The sequence below is a fragment of the Convolutriloba macropyga genome, chromosome 11, assembly GCF_964194025.1.
Source record: "Convolutriloba macropyga chromosome 11, txConMacr16.3, whole genome shotgun sequence".
Taxonomy (NCBI): domain Eukaryota; kingdom Metazoa; phylum Xenacoelomorpha; order Acoela; family Convolutidae; genus Convolutriloba; species Convolutriloba macropyga.
Genome location: NC_134478.1, coordinates 30,324,541 through 30,345,841, shown reverse-complemented (window position 1 = coordinate 30,345,841; position 21,301 = coordinate 30,324,541). Strand labels below are relative to the sequence as shown.

The 21,301-nt window shown below is 34.9% G+C and overlaps 1 protein-coding gene across 1 annotated transcript in view; it reads left to right on the top strand.

Moving 5' to 3' along the window:
• Positions 1-12,774, top strand: part of LOC142349237 (exonuclease 3'-5' domain-containing protein 2-like) — a 57,885-nt gene extending 45,111 nt beyond the window's left edge. The window contains exons 8-10 of the mRNA XM_075400665.1: positions 3,057-3,257; positions 7,947-8,120; positions 11,922-12,774. Coding sequence (XP_075256780.1) covers positions 3,057-3,257; positions 7,947-8,120; positions 11,922-12,183 — 637 coding nt within the window. The 3' untranslated portion in view covers positions 12,184-12,774. The remainder of the gene's footprint in view (positions 1-3,056; positions 3,258-7,946; positions 8,121-11,921) is intronic.
• Positions 12,775-21,301: the final 8,527 nt, after the last annotated feature.

The window sequence follows — 21,301 nt, the reverse complement described above, 5'->3', positions numbered from 1 at the left end:
AGGGCCTCCAAAATTGAAGCTGCACGGATGATTTTGTTCTTTTAAATGGAGTGGTCTTCGTGACAGTGGTGGGGTCCGTGTATCGGGAATTATGGATTAACTGCTGTTATTTGAAGAATGGCATTAGGTCAACAGCAATTAAAAGATTGCGTTGAACTTATTTAGGAGCAGCTGAAAACAAGGCACGTTTTATCGCTAGCGAATATGCTGTAGGAAAATCCTGAAAAAAACTTTTAGAGCGAATTTTAACACAACTTTAGTCAGCACTTAAGCGATAGCTGAAAACCAGAAGAAAAAGGAACTAATTTTTTTGTTCCAGCAAAGACTCCGAATGGGCGAAGAACCCGTAGAACTGGAGGAATTCATTTCAGTGCTCAGTATTTTGAAAATTTTAAATTGCAAGTGGGTTTTTTACTTTGTATTTCGGCGACATTTTCTAATGAGGCGGAAAATTAATTAGCATTTGCAAGAAATTATAAGCTTTAATTGTAGTGTAGAAACATTTATTTGCAGCAAATTTTTAGATTTATGATGTTTTTGGTTAAAAAATATGCATATCCGTTGCGCGTGAAAGCGATATGGTCACCAAGCTAAGGGAGGCAGAACAGATCCAAGTATTTCGCAACAAGTAACATTCAAGACGTCGAATTGAACTTTAAATGGAAGCACATGCTAACCGTTGAAATAAGAGCTCACCTAAGAATAACAAAACTAACTAGATACCATGCATGAAAGAGGTCGTTCATCAATCGTTTAAACTTAATCGGTCATATTGTAAGTTTGTAGACGGAAATATACAGCTTAAGCTTTGTCTGATAGTGAAAGCAAAGTGAAGTGCACAGCAAATTTTTAGCATTCATTAGAAGTTTCAATTTTTCGTGAAGATTTTAAGCGAGACTTGTGCAGTAATTCTCGCTAGACCAATCAGCGACGCGAAATGATTGGTAAATTGAAAACAGGATCAGACCAACTCTGTGCAGCTAGGTCTAAGAGCGAAAATTTTCTACTATAGTGTCATATTGTGGTCTACAGACTTCGTTGCATTTCTTTCGTCACGGCTAAATTGTCAGTTGAGGAATTCGAGGAGTGTACCAAAATAGTGGTTAACAAACTGTTGAATTAATTGGTCAAATCTATGATTTTTATTATCGTTCTCTCTAGATCTTGGAGATGACGTCAAAGCTCCATAATCTCAGCTTCTAATGCAGACTTCTGAGCCGTCAGTCGAGAAAGTAATGTTAGTTCAGCAACAACAGATGGCCATGGGGAATCTTTAAAAGCGTATACGCGTTTCTTTTGAAACAAGAGGCTTGATTGTCTCATTACTGATAATTTTGAATTATGAACTCATTCGACATCTTGCTATGCCTGGACCTGAAAATGTGCTTGCGGTTCCGTTTTTGGCGCAGAGATGGTTCACGCGTTTCATGGCTGAGTCATGCTTAAGTCACATTGATCAATGCGAAACAAAGTATCTGTGAACAGCACAAAAGCTGACAAGTTTTGTATAAAGGTCCCCATTGAATTTCTGTTCTTGTTTCACCAAAGTAGCCCAAATAAATCATCGTTTCTTATTGCACCGCACCCTCGACTTTTTTTGTTTTATGAGATAAAATATCTGAAAAAGTAAGTCCTTCATTACGGAAAATTATCTGAACCATCAAAATTAGAAATTATATTACACCTCATTGATTGTGTTTGAGCGTTCAACTATTCGACTTTTTTCCGAGGCCAACCTTGACCAATCAGGTACATCTGAATCCTGTATATCAATCCACGAAACAACTTTGCATACTAGCTTCTTGCAGCAAGTTGTTTAAACGGTCTTCTGCTAGCAAAATATTTCTACCCCAAAAATTCAAAGGTGGCCTTTATCTGAGATGTGAGTGGAGCACAACAATTGTATGTAGCAAATATTTCCGTGGTAAAATGTTCTGTGTAACTGATGTCCCGCTTTGCACCACAGGTCGTTATAAACATTGGCTTCATCACTTTGGAGACGACACTGAGGCCACTCTCCTGTAGGAAATGTACCATGACGTTCAAATCGAACCACATCTTCAGCTTCTCGAATGGGAGACCCTCCCTTGCAAATTCAGGCCGCTAGTGTTTGCTTGCACCGGCGAGGCAGGGCCTACGGCAACTTATGCTCTTCAGCGAAAAGAGCCGGACGCCGTCGTCATGGCGGTCATTTGTACATAGATCAGTTTTGCTTTTATCCGAAGCTGTTCATTGGGGACAGCTGAATGAATTCTTAGGGTTTTAATTGCTGTCATCCGAAGTTAGCAGCAATCTTATTAGTGCTGTGGTCTTTTTAATGCCATTTGTTGCCTGATGGATTTTTCATCTGACCCATTTGACTTTTCGACCTCAAAAACGGAATAAACAGTTTACTCTGGGAGGGTTTTGAGTTCTCATAGAGCCCTTCGCCTAATCAGTTTCTAAGAATATGATTCAGCAAAAGTTTTTCGAGGAAACAATTTTATGGTGTGAAGATTGTTTCCTAATCTTCAAAGTTACCCATTGAAAGTCCTGTCTTTATCGTAATTTAACTGAGAAATTTTTTCTGCTTTTATTGAGTATCGTATGGCGTTATACTTCTGCTTATTTTTTCTCTTGTTCATTTGGAGCTTTTTGCTTTCGGCATTGGTCTTGGAGTTTAAATCCTAGAATATTTTAGTTGTTTCAGTTAGACCACCAGTTTAATGGGATTTAATGTGATTTTTTGTTAGATCAATATATGATACTATTAGACGTTTTGATGACAGACTCTATAAACTTAAAAAACGAGGGCCTGAAGTTGCATTGGTGCTCGGACAGAGTTATAAAAGTTTTTAAGTGTATGGTTCATTGAAACTGTGGAGGAGGCATAATGGTGTAATGAGCAATTTAGTGAACTAAAGACATACATCTCTTTAGCCCTCTTAATCAGGCTATTCTCTAATGAATAGTTTTGCGCTCCTAATTTTGTGGCTGTTGTAGTGGTTTAAAGCAAATATTCGAATACCAGATCTCATTTAAAAGCATAACGCGTTTAAGTCCTTCACTTTTTCTAGACACTTCCCGGACTCCATTAAGTCGCACCAGTCGCACGATACTCTAGTTGTGTGTGTTGGATGTCACGTGCAGAGCAACTGGCATGATCTGCAGATGAGACGGAAGCTGGAAGTGGAGTGCGATGCTCCCATGGGTGCCATAACATCACTTGTCAAGAAACAGCCCCCTCTTCTCCTTAATCAGGCCATTCATGCTGCCAGGTAGCACCTCATTTTTTCTCTGACTGTAAAACTTTCCAAAACGCACAAGAACTTCAGATTTTGTAGTATAATGTATGGCAATCAAAACACAGTTGTTTCCGTGGTTAACACCAAAACGGAAGTACTTGAGGTTGGTACATTTAAACTCTTATATGAGCTGAGAGATTTGTCCTCATTTTCAAGAAGTGGCTGTCCATCCAGCTCTTCGCAAATGTAGACAACCCAAAATGTTGTTAAGTCAGTACTAAAAGTCAAATGAAAGGTGCACCGAAGTTGGAGAACTTTTTAACGTTAAATTTTATTGTTCCGACCCCACTTGTGGGGGAAGGAACTATATACTCAAATGGTTTTTTTGTTCAGACAATTTTGCCGATCGATATATTCATCGTAGAGAAATGTGAGTGGTATCATTAAAAAGCTCATCCAGCGTAGAGAACGAAATTAAAAAGATTTTTATGAATTTTGTTTTTTTCGAGGAGTTATCGAGGAATTGAAGTTTTTTGTGAACACTGGATATTTGGCACAATTTTGTTCACTTTTGGTGCAATTTTTCTTCAAATTAAGATTTTTTTCTATAAAAATAGTAATTCAAAATTACATTTCACGCCACAAAATTAAAAAATTATGTTTTTCTAATAGACGAAAGGCGATAAAAAAGACTAGTTCTGGTCTCATAGCGAAATTTACTTCAAAAAATTTAAATTCTATTTAAGAGCTCTTAAGAAAATTTTTCATATTTTTTTGTTTTTTTAAGTCACCTAGAGACTAGTCACTTTTCTTATCGAGGTTCCATTAATGACAAACATCTTTTACAGTCAAATGAAGCCCAATGAACAACAAAAATTGTTTTCAAGGAATCGCTCATGTTTTTTTGGATTCGACTCTCAGTTCTCGTAATTTTAAATAAAATTTTGATTCTTTTTGAGGATTTACTAAATTTGTGGTGTCCTATGGCATAAACGTGTTGAGTGCAAGTGCAATAGGTTTCGTAATGACCATGAGTTTTGTTTTTTTCGAGGAGTTATCGAGGAATTGCAGTTTTGTGTGAACACTGGATATTTGGCACAATTTTGTTCACTTTTGGTGCAATTTTTCTTCAAATTAACATTTTATCTATAAAAATAGTAATTCAAAATTACATTTCACGCCACAAAATTAAAAAATTATGTTTTTCTAATAGACGAAAGGCGATAAAAAAAGACTAGTTCTGGTCTCATAGCGAAATTTACTTCAAAAAATTTAAATTCTATTTAAGAGCTCTTAAGAAAATTTTTCATATTTTTTTGTTTTTTTAAGTCACCTAGAGACTAGTCACTTTTCTTATCGAGGTTCCGTTAATGACAAACATCTTTTACAGTCAAATGAAGCCCAATGAACAACAAAAATTGTGTTCAAGGAATCGCTCATGTTTTTTTTTGGATTCGACTCTCAGTTCTCGTAAATTTATATAAAAATTTTGATTCTCTTTTTGAGGATTTACTAAATTTTTGGTGTCCTATGGCATAAACGTGTTGACTGCAAGTGCAATAGGTTTCGTAATGACCATGAATTTGGTTTTTTTCGAGGAGTTATCGAGGAATTGCAGTTTTGTGTGAACACTGGATATTTGGCACAATTTTGATCACTTTTGGTGCAATTTTTCTTCAAATTAAGATTTTATCTATAAAAATAGTAATTCAAAATTACATTTCACGCCACAAAATTAAAAAATTATGTTTTTCTAATAGACGAAAGGCGATAAAAAAGACTGGTTCTGGTCTCATAGCGAAATTTACTTCAAAATTTAAATTCTATTTAAGAGCTCTTTGAAAAATTTTTCATATTTTTTTGTTTTTTTAAGTCACCTAGAGACTAGTCACTTTTCTTATCGAGGTTCCATTAATGACAAGCATCTTTTACAGTCAAATGAAGCCCAATGAACAACAAAAATTGTTTTCAAGGAATCGCTCATGTTTTTTTTTTGGTTTCGACTAAATTTTTGGTGTCCTATGGCATAAACGTGTTGACTGCAAGTGCAATAGGTTTCGTAATGACCATGAAGTGAACCTATGTAAGGCTTTCAGTGGACAGCTAATGGCTGTTAGGACTTTGAAAATAAATTTTGAAAATTTTTTAAAACATTAACCAATCATAAATTTATTTTCGTGAACTGTACGTCAGTCTCAGTAATGGCAAGACCCCGTCCTTTCTATTGCAACCAAATTAATCTGGTGAGCGGTTTTATCTTCTAACTATTGATTGTATGACTCCAATGGCAATTCGTACTTTTGGTTTCTTTTTAAATCTTATCACATCCTAATATTGATAGTTCCCATTGGTTTAGAGAAGACGTTTAATGGGTCACATATAAAGTTTTCAGAGAAAAGCTTAGAGTTTAAAAGCCTTCGACACTTTCTTCTCGCACTTTTTTACTGAATTTTGCATTTTGCCTGTATTTGTTGTTGTTTTCATAGTCAATGACTTGTTGTAATGTCTTATTGATGACTTATGAATGACAAACAGCCTTGCGTCCCATCGAGGCATATTTTAGCGTAATTATTGGCTTCCATTGAAAGCTATTGAATTTAATGGTGTTGATTCTACGGGTTTTCTCAAAATCGTGGTCTTAATGTATTTGTTCAAATTCGGTGAATTTTTGAAGTCATATTGTTAAAAAAATCCCTTAGCTGTGGAAAATTTAATTGTAAATAGAAAAATTTTTACTGAAAAGTTCATTTTCTAATGCCTGCGACACTTTTCTCGCTCAGTTTTTTGAATTTACTGTTTTTGTCTGTTTTTTTAATTCTTTAGGTAGCCGTAAAGTGCTAACCATTCTCATAAGCTTGTAATTGAGGATTGAAAGAATTATTTTACCCAAAGCAGTCAGTTTATATCGAACAGTCTGAAAGTTTGTGATAACCTGTCAACGTGTAACTTATTACCGACATTGAGAGGTCCCATCCAAAACATGCTTACTGATATTATCTCCTAACTGATGTTTTATTTGTTGGACAATATGCATTTTCATTAAAGTTTTGTTGGTGGTGTATTCGTTTAGCACATTCGGGAAATAACAGATCCCAATGATATTCAGATGTGGTCCAAATGAACTTATTTATTCTTTCAGTATAGTTTTAGCTGAATTAGTATAAATAAAAACTGAAAGAAAAATACAATTTTTAGATAATAGCTAATGATTTTAATGGCTTCAATAATTTGTGTGTTCGCAAATTGTTTGTAATTTTTTGAGTGTTTCTGCATCCTGAGTTAGTTCCTATGGCTTAGTCTAATCAAAAACAGGTCCCATTGTTTTCAGAATGACTTTTTAGTAAATTTATATTGAATTATTTTGTTATATGCTAATGATTTTTAAGTGTTTTGAAATTATTTGGTTTAAAAAATGTTGATTCATTTTTGAATTTCGTCTCATTTTTTCTTCTCTTTGTCGACTTGTTACCTAGTCTCATTAAGGAAATTTTTCATCCGCTGTTTAGTCAGGAAAAAGAAAATTTGTGTGGTTGAGGTTTTTATCTGATTGCATTTTGACGTTGTTACTAGGTGCTTCTTAAAATTAAATATTGAGTTTTTGCCGTGAAATTTTTGTTTGCTTATTTTGTTGTCTGTTTTTTTTCTCGCAGTCTCTTTAATGGCGGTTATTGTGAGCGCTGCAATGAGGCATGGCATTATGTAATTCAATTAGCAGTTAGGGTTTGTAACGATTTTTTCAAACTTATTTAAACTTTTTTAAATCAATTTTTGTTATCTCTTCATTTGGTTGACAATTAACTCAAAAATGTAGATGAGCTCGGGACGGAACATCATGTGCAAACGCACCTTAACGAGCCTCCTTGTTAGTGATTATACTGGTAGATAATAACCTCTAATGACGTCATTTGAAGCCCCCTTAGCAACCTTAATGATTTTAGTTACTCGGGTTCCTGTTTATCATTGCTTCTAGAACTCATTATTCACAACTCTTCTAGTCTTTTCGAGAATGATTTTGGTTATACTTTCGCTGTGTTGCCTCTTGCTTATTTTTGTTCACGCTTTTTCTACGTGAGAACTCAAAAGAGGTTTTTTGTTATTGCCGGTTATATATTTGATTTTGTGTACGTAACGTCAATTAGATGCTCATGAGTATGACATCAAAATGTGGCATGGTAAATTTTGAGTCATGATTTTTAATTACATTCGAACGAAGTAAACAGTTCTTTTGCAAAATTTTTGCTTGTTCGTTTTGTCTTTTTAGCTAGAAGATTCTCGAACACTTTTGCTCGCTCGAGCTGTTTCAGTTGACTTTCCTTCTTCGAAAAAGGGACAAACTAGTAAAGCGCTAGGGCAATAGGTCTCTAAGCAACACTCCTAAAGCTTTCGTAGTCGCTAAGTGTACGATGCAGCGAATCTGCCGAAGAACGCTTGAGGGGGCTAGGCATACTAATGTGGTTCACAATAGTCTACCTTGCCCCCTCAAGCGCTCTTCGGCAGATTCGCTCCATCGTTCACTTAGCGGCTACGAAAGCTTTAGGAGTGCTGCTTAGAGAACTATTGCCCTAGCGCTTTACTAAATATGTGTATGACTTAAAAAAAACTTTGACACATTTTGAGTAATTTTGCTTTCTTACACTAATGGACTTATCAAGGCTACGCTTTTTGTGAGAATAGCTTTTGATTTTTGTATAAATCAGTTTGGAAGTCCAATTATTCGTTAAGGGCTTTGAACGCACATATGGAGACAATGCCTGCAGAAAGGATAGCCCATTTGAAGGAGCCAATTGCAGATTATCTTCAAAGTGAGGATGCGAAGATGGAAATGGGCAATGGGTACAGTTTCACTGGCCAAGTGACAATTGATCACATCACAAGAGTGGCCAGTATGAAACATCAGTGAGTGAGAATATTAGTAAAAATAGCTCATGTGGTTCATTATTATGATATTCTTTTTTGCTGTTGTCATTACACTTTCATTTTTCCTCGGGACTTTCTTACTATGTCAGGTACCGACATTATTCTAATTTGGCTAACTAATGACGTAATAAGATTAATGTGGGCGGGGGTTGTCAGAATATTTGACTGTAAAGTAAAAAATCAAGTAATGATGTTGGATGGTTTCTGATAAGCATTCTTATAAAAATGTTGATCCCAATTAGGCAACCAGTGGTGACGATTTCAAAGATTTCCATCTTATGCAATGAGGTCTTTGAACTGCATTAATTATTCTATGCTCTTCTATCGCCTGTCATCACGTGGAACCATTATTAATTGCTCTCAAACGAAGTTTGTAGCAATTGTATTATTATTATTATTATTATTAAATTGACTTGGTACCCGCGATGCGGGAATCACTTTGTTAACTAATTAGAAACAGGACCAATTAACAGGATACTGATAGTATTTAAAGTTCAAAGCCTTTAATTTCAACAGCGAGTTCAGCTGTTTCCGAAATAACACTGTTGGACATGTCCAGTCAAAAGTTGAGATGTCATTTCGCTGAGAGAGAACATTTGCATATTTCACAACTCTCAAGACAAAATACTCTTCGAATTTGACTGATTTCGTCCAATTAAAATTGGTCTTCAAAAATTGTTTTGCTGCAGAACGGTTACTGCGTGGTCCCTTGAAAACTTTCCAATAATCATCAAACTTAAGGGCAGTACCACAGTTGTAAATTTTGTTCAGCATAAGAAGATCATTTCGAACCAAAAGAAAACTGATCGGCAACAAATTGTTGGAAATGAGGCTCTGATTGTAGTCACTATCTGTAAAAAATTTCTTATTCAAAGCCCACTTGAGCGCTCGTCTTTGCATCTTTTCGAGTTTTCTGCAATTTGGCCAATTCGAGAACCATACATTTGACGCGTACAGGAGAATTGATAAAATGTAACTTTTGTATAAACTTACTTTTACTTTCGTATTTGTAGAAAAGGGAACGTTTCTCTTCAAGAAAAAAGCTTTTGTTGTGCCTTTGACAGCCGCTGATTGATATGACTGTCCCATTTCAAGTTATTAGTAATTACTACACCAAGATCATTCACCGAAGATTTGCATGTAATTTCTGTATCGTCTGCATACAAGTGGACACTACACTGATCTAACTTTTTTACATCAAAACATATAGCTTCAAACTTTGCATTGTTGAATTGCATTCTGTTTTCTTTTGACCATTTAATTGCTTTGTTTAAATCATTTTGTAGTGAAAATAAATTCATTTGACTTCCAATAATTTTTGTGTCATCGGCGAAAAGATATGTGCTGTTCTCCATTAGAGATGGAAGGTCATTAATGTACACAGCAAACATAAAAACCGCAAACACTGAACCCTGTTGACCACCACTCGTAACAGCTAACTCTGACGAATAATCATCTTGGTCTTTCTTTTATCATCATTAGTCCTGTTGGTCTTTCTTTTTTATGCGATTTTTCGCTTGACCGATTTGTCGTCTGACGCTTTTGACTTTTCGTCCTCAAAAACGGGATAAACAGGTAGCGCCCAGCGGGCATTAAGTTCTCTTAGAGTCTTTCAGCTCACTAGTCTCAAAGTATGTGATTCACAGAAACTGTTTTGGAGACATACGTATGGTGTGAAAGGTGGTTCATAGAGGTTGACCCCCACAACCCCCACTGCCAACGGTGCACCCCCGCTGCACTCACCTCAGACCCCTTCAATTAAGCAAAAGCTAACCTCACTAAACCGTAGCTAGCTACTGACAAAGTCAACCGCTCACGGGTCGTCTTTGAGCAATTTCCCCGACGTTAGTCGGTTATGTTTGTTGTTCCGACCCCATTTAATGGGGGCTATATGCACAACTAATTCTTTTGTTCAATTTTGGCGAGTGATATATTTGGCATACGAAGCTTTGAATGATGTAGGGTAGATTCTTGAATTTCGTTTGTTTCGTAGAAGTATCGTTAATTTGTCTGAACATCGACTGATTGTCACTATTTTTGTTTATTTTTGATGCTTTTTGTTTCGTTTGATATAATATGAGAATTTGCTAAGCAACATGAGTGTTTTCATTTTTCGATAACAACAATCGTTATATCCTTTGATTGGACTATTTTTGCGGCAGATTTCTTGATAATTTACTTTTTTTTACTGAACGAGCACCAAAATAGCCTTTTCTCAAGAGCACTACTCTATCATAAACTAATTCGCTATCTAGAGAGCTATTGAAGAATGGTTTTTATGGTTTTAATGACGTATGGTTTTAAAAAATTGTTCAAAAAAATCACTGATTTTCAAACTTGGCCTCTTTAATTGCTCTTGAACGAAGTTCATAGCAATTATTGTAAACTTAAGCGTCTTTTTTATGCAAAATTTTCGCTTGACGGTTTTGATTTGTCGAGTGACTTTTACGCCCTTGACTTTTTGCGTTTTGCGCGATCTAAATTTCTCTCTCAATCACACATTCAAGCAGCTGAACTCAATTGGCGGTAATTTAAAACTAAAAGTCAAATAAAAAGTGCGCCGAAACGGGTGCCCCCTATTTGAAGCAGGTTGCAATTGATTAGAGAGTCGTTCGAGAGCAATTCTTCCGACGTTTAGTCGGTTATGTTTATTTTTGGTTCTGTCGCCCTGTAGCGTAGTCTGGGTAAGGAATGATGGTGCGCGCTCTTTCAAGTGATTTCGAATATAGTCTTCGATGCTATTTTTCTAAATGATAGCTTTGATACCGCGAGCTTTTTAGCTTTTTTATTTTCTTGACATTTTTCAATTTTTGGGGTTTTTTTCTGCTGCCTTGCCGATTATGAGATTAATAACATATCACATAGCATATGATGCCATTTTGTAGTCGTGTGACATTCTGCATATCATATGCTGCGATTTTTTAGTCGCATATGATGACATTTTGCATATCATGCGATGCGATTTTGTAGTCGTATGACATTCTGCATGACAGGTCACAACGGCTTCCTGTGGAGGTATAAATGAAGTCATTTATTGGTTTCAGTATAGCTAATGGTTTTCATGACTTTGTTCTCAAAAAGTTTTTAAAACGACCTTTTGAAAACGTATAAACGGATTTTTTTAGGTTTGCCGCTTTTGTTGTTGTCTACTTGCTAATTATTCTCAATAAAGACATGTCCCCTATCTTTTTTGGTGAAATGCTAGTCAATTTGTTGAATTTAGTTTTTTATATGTTTATTTTTTACGTGCTTAATTGACTGACATCACACCTTTGTTTTTGCACTATTCTCATGTTACTTTTACTTTGTCTTTTAGTGGTATTGATATAGATTGGTATGAGATGTCAGACGAATCATGTTTCCATGTGTTCAAGTTCTAGATTTTGCATTTTTCGTGGTTCATGTCTTTTGAAGCCATTAGTTATGCAAATGAAAAGACTTTGATGGTGTCAACTCCTTTCTATCTTTTTGTTACTATTATCATGTAGTCTTGTTGGTGTTTTTGTTTCAAAAATGTCTCTTAATAGAAACTTGGCAGGCAGTCAGATATTTCGTTTGCACAATTTTTAGAAAGGAATTCACTTCTGGTCCTGCTACGTTTTCGTACTCACCTTCAAGATTCTTGGTAATATCTATATTTTAGGCATCTCGGGGCACAAAACGAGGGTCGTCCTTTATTGCAATTTTGGCTTTATATATCCACAGCATTTGTCCTAACATAATTATACAATTTAGCCAAGCAAATGCAAGGGCACCTCGATGAGATCATTTGATATTTAGAAGTCTCAAACACGAAGCATTGGAGCCACATGGCTTGAAAGTTTGTCGGAGTTACGTGGAACGGGGCCTAGGTTTGGAGGCTCTGAAACAACGGTGGCGAGCTCATTTTGTGGAAACCATGAACCCTCAATTTTTACCCGATTTGTGGTGTGTTGAACATAGACCCAAATACAAAGGAGAATTTATTGACGACTGTTCTGAAGAAGTTTTGAAATATTTGGAAAACGGTGGAAAATATCAAGACTGCTTGAAAAACCCATAAAGTGATCTTCCTATGTTTCTTAAAGGTGCTTTTTATAAAATTAAAGGTGCTTTGAAATGAACGTTTTAGCTGTTATTTGCTTCGGGTTGCTTTTTTGCTGTTTTTAGTTTGATCGTTTTGGTCTGACCAAGTTGAATTTTTGTCCTCAGAAATAGCATAAAATGGCAAAACCCGAATGTGAAAATAAATTCACTGCTCTTAGAGCATTAGTAGTCTCTAAGTATATGTTAGAAGATAAATCTTAGCGGGCCCGAGGGACTTAAAGGCCGAGTACGAGCGCACTTGCGCCCGATTGCTGGGTACACGTCCCGAGGGGGCCACCATTTATGTTCTAACTTATTTAGAGAACTGAAATGTAAGATTACATCAATTCCCTGCGGTGTTTAAAAATTGGAGAGAATATTTTTGATTGTAAATCTACCTGAACGTTTTTTCAGTTTTCAGTCTTTGATGAGCAAGCGATGTATTTGTGCTTAAAATCAAAATATATCCCTATAAATGTAAGCCAAACCTTTATCATTGATTGCTCTCAATCGAATTATGTTAGTCCTGTTGGACTAATATATGGGAAAATTTATATTTTGTACCACAGACTTTCCATTTGATAGTTTTTTCTCCTGACCATTTGACTTTTCGTCCTCAAAAGCGGGTTAAACAGTTTAAGTCGTTGAACACCTGTCTTAGGGCTTTACTGGTCGCTAAGTGTGCAAATCACCGAAGCTGCTGAGAAGACATAAAAACATGGCGCGTAGCCATACATAGATTTTGATAAAAAAAAAGGTCTCTGCCTCAATTGCTTGAGATCTTCTCCGATTATGAAGTGAAAGCGCCCATTTTGATGAGAATATATTTGCTGAGACTTTTGCCAGCAGGTTGATTTTTGTTTATGCGAATTTAATTCTTTATGCATCATTGGAAGTAAAAGCGACATTATTGTGCAAATAAAAGTAAAAGTTTTTAGATTGGAATCTTTGTCAAATTGGAATCCTTGCTCTATTTTTTTACAACCGGTTTCAAGAATAGCGAACGTTCCATTCACAGCTAATAACAGTATCATCGTCATGTTCTGCAAAGATTAATTTTCATCAATGATGAGAATTGAGAATGCGGACAGTAAGTAGAATTTATAAAATTAAGCAAAATTCGAATGTTTTAGACATATATGTTCTTTTTTCAACGGCCCACCCTATTGTCAACAGAACGTCCTTTCCAAGTTTCAAACCTTTTTTCAAGATTATTGTTTTAGCAAACAAGGAGGCTCGGTAATGTGCGTTAGCACATGAAGTTCCCACCTCGCCCGTCCACGTTTTGATTCAATAGTCTACCAAATGAGGAAGAGAGAGAAAAGGTTCAAAAAATCACATATCTTTCAACAAACAAATGAAAATTAATTCTGGGTTAGAGGGCCGATGAGACTTGCCATCAATGAGAGTACTTCACAAGACACAAAAACAAATAATAGCAAACATTAATTACGACCAAAACTCGATGACTATATTTAAAAATCAGAAAAACAAAATGAACAAGTAGCCCGCTAAAACCCGATCTATACAAATTGACCTGTACTTCATTAGATGTTGAGTGGATAAAATATAAAACTTCTCAATAATACGACTCTGTGACAGGCCGACAACGAAGAGGAAAAAGTACAAAATTGAAAAATAAGTTTTTCTGAACACAACCAATTTTAAATTGATTCAAACCACTTCGTATGAACTCGGCTCCTCAGGAAGTCTAATTTATACGTCATAGGAAGCAATTAAGACTTGTCGTTATCCGTAATATGTCGGATGACTGCAAAAATAACAGCAAAAACGAAAAAAAATACGAATTGAACAAGAAAGCGGTACAGCAACCGTTCAACCCACAGGCTATTCATGGAGAGTATTGGGCACCGTTAACTTGGCAATTTTTCAATGACAATTGGGCCAACCATAATCATGATATTGTGAAAAACTAGATATAATGTGCAACATTGGGCAATAATGTCCAAAAAACTGCATGAGCAGAATGAGCAAATATCCAAAAATCACACTTTAATGAAATTGCTTAGTACCAAAGCTAAAAAACTATTTGTTCAATATAAAATTATTATGAAGATTGGATCTTGGTTTACTGGAAAAAAGATGCGACCCTCCGTTACAGAGACTAAGCTACAAATTTGAAAGAAATAATATGAAAGTTAAAAAGATCAAAATTCCACTGATTTTGAAAGAAATATTTTCAAAAGTTCAAACAACCCATAAGCTTTCAACTGAATTAAAATCAGATCTCTTTACAACTGCTCAGGAATCCTGTTGTGCTTATTGTTATTGGGACCAAATCATAGGACAAAAACAGCAAATACCGACAAAACTCAAAATTTCAAAGAATTTATCGAAGCCACAGTTTTGAAGCCGTTATATCAATAACAAATTAAAAACCATTAAAAATTTTAATTTGATGAAAGCGATTTCAAGATTTGCTTTGGTTCTTGTTAATTTTAAATGCGTCTTATATGTGAAGGGTATTTGTGGAAAAGACAAAAAGAAAAAACCACAATTTTTCGGTATCGAAAACTCACGAACTTTTTACGAAAACACTTTTCTAAGCCCTATAGACATCTGTCAAAACATAACCACCAGCAGGAAAATTCGTGTTTAGGGCAATAGAGAAGTGATGAGCTCTGTCATAAATAAAACTTAGTAATTTGTTGACGACAAAGAACAAAAAATGGGATAACAAAAATGTTTTTAAAAAAGTTATTGAAAAAATTTAAAACCGTTAGCTATAAACTGAAATCAGGAAATAGATTCAATTAAACAATTGTTAAGGCAATAAAGGCCCTCAATTTGCATAAATATGCCGACGGACAACAAAAAGAATGACATTTAGAGGCAAAAACAAAAAAACTAATTAAATTTTGCCAGAGCACGGATGCGCAGCCGTTAAAACTATAGGCTATTCACTGAAGTCTTCAAACAGGTTCTTTTCTGCATTCCCTCGCAGCCAGTTGGAACTCTCCTAAATGTGATATGTTCGAAAGAGAACGAATAACAACCCAAATTCATGAAAACATGCAAAAATTGGGAAGTACAAAATTAATTTCTTAAATAAAATTAACTGAAAATCATTGAAGCTTTTAGCTCTAATCTGAGCTCAGTAAATAGATTCATTTATACATCTAAAGGAGGATTTAGGGCTCTTGATTGACAGGATTATGCCGTACGAAAACGAAGAGAACCACTCTCGTAGGCAAAGATAAATATCCAATAAGTTTTTTGAGAGAACGGCTTTTTCAGTTGTTAAAATTGTCAGCTATTCACAGAAGCCATTAAAAATGTTTATTTTGCGCATTCTTTTAATGCCAATTGAAGCTATGGTTAACATTTTATTTGAAAAGTGGATTAAAGAGCTACCTCAAATAGAAGAAAGTATGCAAGTAGTAACACAATTTTTACGAAGTTTCGTAGTAAGAAAGCCAAAAAAGATTACTTGAATATAAAGACAGTATAAAGTGTTTTTTTCCTTCACTTTGAATAAGTTTTGCCTTGTATAAATTGGGTCTAACCTTTATTGCGACAGAAATTAATCAAAAAATGACAAAAACTTCTTTAACATTCACTTAAAACATATATTCAAAGTTAAAGAGGAATTAGACTTCAACTGCAGGCCATGTGTAGGCTCACATGCAGCTCTATAAGAGCACAGTTGAATCTTTAATTAATAAAACGTAGTCTTGAGGCTTGCAATAAAGGTTGACAAATGATCCCAAAACAAAAAGGAACCATTTAAAGTTTACGAAAATACATTGTCAAAGCCATGAAAACTACGCGCTTTTCTCTGAAGACGAACTATATCATCATATGGCCATATGTTCGTATAAACATGATCTGTCATTGATTTGGACGTGATTTGAAATAATTCTTGTCAGTTATCAACTTAAAAAAAGACAAAACTGCAATAATGTTTGAAAAACACCTCGCCCTAATAAATTCCGAACAATTATTGATTGTAAGAATCCATGATGAGGTCATTCTTAGCCCTGCTTTTTCTCAGCGTCCAACAAATAATTAATAATTCCATATGTTTTAAAATGAAGTAATTAGCAAATGAATTATGTCAATAAACCACAATTAAATCATGCATTTTGTATAATTATTAGGTTTATTTTTCAACAAACCGGCAAAAATTTAGTTCAAGAAAACTCCTATAGAAAGCGAATGTACAGCTAGTTTTTGGACTTTTCAAAGGTTGTGGTGGTAGATGTTAGGTCTCTACTTTCTGCAAATTTAAAGGAAGTATGAAACAAAAGCTTTTTTGCAGCCTTTTGATTTAAAAAAGTCTCGAAAAATTTAGCAGAAATATTTACACAAAAACGGATAAAAACTCGGATAGTGGTGTTCTTGGTAGGATGTCATCTTACTCGTCTCAAACTAAAATGAAGAAAAATAAACACGTTGCTGGCTCTGCTCTCCATAGGTTACCTATAATCGATGAACTTCCTCCAAGCTCAAATTTTAAATTTTCCTTATTCCAAATAGTTAAACAATTATCGCGTTTTGCAAAAAAACAATCCAAATGACAGGGTCATCTATTTTTTGATCGAGCAATAGCTTATCGGTAGAAAAACGCCGGTAGCAAAAGTCTCCCAGATTTTCCCGTATTTTAGCAATTAACGCTGTTCAATGGACCCTTTTTTTCTCTTAAGTTTTCTCTTATGTTGTATGAAAAAATACGCAGTAGGGGCAACAAAAATGGGGTGGAGGTACTGGTACAGAACAAAAAAGCAAGTAATCTATCCCTTCAAGTTGATAGCAACCTAATAATTTCCAAACAAAAGTACTGTCAAGGATTGCCAAAACACTCTAAAGGCTTTTACAAATAATAAATTTTGAAAGTTATTTGTTTTGGCGCAGTGATAATATTTGACGTATTCGGTACTCAATACTCATTTCGCGGGCTCTGCTCTCCATAGATTAATTATAATCGGTAAAACTTCCTCTGAGCTCAAATTTTGAATTTTCCTTGATCCAAATCTTTAAACAGTATTCGAGTTTTGCAAAAAAAATTAATCCAAAAGACAGGGTTAACTATTTTTTGATCGAACCATAGATTTCCGGAATGTTAGCAAAAATCTCCCAGGTTTTCCGTAATTTCGCGATTTCACCCCAAGAAGTTCAATGACTCTTTTTAAAGACCTCAAGACCCTACGGGTATCAAGTTTTGACCTTATAATGTATGAAAAAATAAGCGCTAGGGGCAACAAAATTTGGGGTCAACGGACTGGTCCAGAATATAAAAGCAAAAGTACTCTATCCATTCAAGTTGATAACATCCTATTAACTTTCAAACAAAATCATTGTCAAGGCTTTTCAAAACACTCACCATGGCTTTCACAGATGATAAATTTTGAAACTATTTGTTTTGCTGCAGTGATAATATTTGACGTATTCAGTGCTCAAAAACTCATTTCAAATATTTTTGAGAAAAAAAGACTAATTTAGTTTCTTTGTTGAGCTCAAATTTTATACTTTCGACCTATCCGGTTTACATAACTAAACATTTTTTACGCGCAATGCACAAATTCGTTCCCCGCCATTACCAAACTAAGAAATAAAAGAATATTGTTGACTGAAAACGTTGGTAATGTTTTAAACTAAAAAATAATTAAAAAATACAAAAGCTAATAAAGATGAACTTATGACTTGAACTCATCTAGAAGAGTGATATGTTTAAAAATAGAATAAAACTTACTGGTAATTCTTCTGCCAAGAAAAATGCCAATGCTATAGTTGTTAGTGTAACATTCATTTTGCCATAATATGTTCACAATTTCAGCTGCTTCTTCTAAAATTAAACGAGCATTTTTCTTATATTGTTCACTGATTGTTGGGTATTAACGCACTGACTGTTAAAGGTTTGTTCATAAACATGACAGAGGAAAAAAATGCAGAACAAATTTCAACTTTTGAAGTTTTCAGCACAATATTTGAGCTGAAAATTCAACTCAAATTTAGAAGAGAAGGATTTTCAAGATCAATATACGTGTAAGTGTGTGTTGTGTGTGTGTTTGTGTGTATGTGCGTGTGCGTGTGTTTGTGTGTGCGTTGGTATTTGTCTGTGTGGGTGTATGTGCGTTTATGTGTTTCTGTTTGCGTTTTTTATGCGTGTAAGTGTGTGTGTTTGTGTGTGTGTGTGTGTGTGTGTGTGTGTGTGTGTGCGTGTGTGGGTGTGTGTGTGTGTGTGCGTGTGTGGGTGTCTGTTTGTGTATCTTCTTGGGCAAATTTTTTTTATCGGGAGGTGTTTCACGGTGTTTTTCTCATTTGACTGGGGATTTCAGGCTTGGTATTTCCCAGTATGGCTTGATGCTAATTACCACTCATTCTTTGGGCGCTGACTGCACCATGTGATACTCAATCCATATTGTCCAGCAACCCTGAGACGAAAACATATGTTGTTACGGGTAGTATTGGATTCGGTTGTCGAATGCAAGCTAGAATAGAAAGTACGCTGAACAGACTTTCTGCTCTACTTATATCTTTGTCACAATTCCACTGTGAATTCTTTTGAATGGAAACGTATTTCGATTCCGCTAACTAAATACTTACGCTCAAAAGAGAGACTAGACGGAGAATGATTTATCTGCGAAAACTTAAATGAAGTATCAGAAGGTTAGAATTATGAAGAATTGACTTCCTCTTCAGACAGAGTCAAAATAACATTAGGTGAACAGATAATTATATCTCAAAGTCAACTTAAGATCTGCTTAATCCCACAAAAATCGCTGTTGTACCACAGCAACTATGACATGCTAAAAATTAGCTTCTGGGCGTCAGATAAATTATTCAGCTTTCTTATTTGATGAAGACACGTATTTCTTCTGCCTTAGTTTGAAATTTTGATATTTATTTAAATAAAATTAGAGTGGCTACATTTGTCAGGTGGAGAAAGGGAGTCGCGTTAAAAGGCGAGTGGTTTAGCTGCCTTTTAATTTCTTCGCCACTATCCCCGCAGCTACTTGTCATGTTGTCATTGGTTTCGATTGCTTCTAAACCAACATTTGTTGAGTAGAACGGCGTGCTTCTTTTAAAGTTTTTGTGTTTTATTTGTTTTGCGCTATGTGGGGTCATAGATTGAAGCAATCTAAAAAGTGAAACAATCTTTGATTTTTTTTTTCGCACAGAAGAGGTGAACGTAATTTTTAACGCCTTTCTTCTCCCATTTCTCAGTCCTTCTAAATTGAGTTCCTGCGTCATTTGCGCCAGCTCATTTTGAGCATAATTTATGTGCCTATCTTAAAAAAATGATCTTTGTGCTTGGGATTTTAAATTTAATTCAAAAGCTCATACAAAGGTTTTGTACTTTTCTTAGTTTCTTTTAACAGCGTCAAGAACTTCATCATCTCATTTTTGTACTTATTTGTATCTATTTTCTACGGCAAGCAAATTAATTTCGCAGTCTCATTCAGCGATTTACCAGCTATTTCTATCTGTTTTCAAGTTAATTCTTTCAAAGCAGATTTTTGAAAAATGAACCCGAATTGTTCAGTTTGAACCCGAATTGTTCAGTTTACAGAACAAATAGGGAAAGCAAAACAAATATTGAAAATCGAATCTGACGCACCAAAGTAAATGCGAATTAAGAAAATCCAGATCCAATCAAAATAGGACTCTCATTTTTTTTTATTCTCCCTTGTAATTTGGCAGAAAAGTTGAAAGTTCGTTCCGAAAAAAAAGTATTTCTCAATAAAGAAATATGAGAGAATCCTATTTTGATTGGATCTGGATTTCCGTAATTCGCATTTACTTTGGTGCGTCAGATTCGATATTTGTTTTGCTTTCCCTATTTGCTCTGTAAACTGAACAATTCGGATTCAAATAAACATGCAAAGATATGGAATCCAAAACATCTACAGTGAAAGAGAAAATTGACTTGTTGTTTTATTACAATTCAAAGAATTTGAATTGTATTGGGGTGCTGTCTTTTTTTAAGATCTGTTCACACATTTTCATGATTTTTGAAGTCAAATTGGAGTAGTGGTTTTGGTCACGCCGAAACAAGAAATGGAGCGAAAAAGCGAGCGGTTTTGCGGCGTGAATTTTTTGCTCTAATTTTAAAGTAGAGTGAGAAAACGGTGTTTGAATAAAAATTCGGTTTTTCGGTAGTGGTTTTTTGTTCACATGCGGCAATTTCACATTGATTTTTACTGTTTTTTTGATTTGTTGGATCGGATTTTTTTCTAAATGGCTTTCCCAATCCATTCACAGCTCATTCTAGGCCTAGTTTTTTATTTGAATAAAATTTTCATTTCTCGCTAGGGGTTTTTCTGTTCACATGCGGCATTTTGATATTGATTTTCTGTTCTTTCTTATTTTTTTGTCCTGATTTTTTTAAAATGGTTTTCTGAACTCACTCATAGTCCATTCTAGGTCTAGTTTTCCTGTTTAGTCAATGAAAATTCTTTGAATTGTACGTCAGGACTTGTCCTGCTATGTTTTTTTTAATTGTGTTCATAGAATGTCTTGTTTCCTATTCTACAAAACTGTTTACTATTCTACAAAATATATTTGTTTTATTAACGATTTTCAATTTTCTTGAAATGCCATAATAGGCCATAAAAAGTTGTTGACACTGCTGAAGAATCCAATTTTCACAACCTAATTCAGGAGCTCGAGCCTGGTTCTTCACTTGGTTCTCATTGACTAACAATCTCGACAAAACCAATAATCACTCTGTCTTATAAAAGCCTGTAACTTTAACTGATTGAAGATTAAAATTCCCTTAGTGATAAACTAATTTCAATCTATTGTTGAACTTTTTAAAGCTTCATTCAGTGACCGATAGTTTTGTTCCCAACTTACTGTCTAAGGAGGCTGAACTCAATTAGTAATTTTGCCGGTTTCGAGATCTTGCAAAACTTGAATTGGTATAAAAGGTTAACTAGCATCTATGACATTATATTCACTCATTTCGGAATTGATTGGTTGCTCGAATTATTGTTGTCATATTTGCTATCTGAGTGTCCAGTAAATACACTGATTGGCTGATGCAATGATGATGGCGTCATAATATTAGATGTCTCAATTATATGACAACTAATTTAGGAGCACACTCGTAATGTTTAGAAATTTTAACT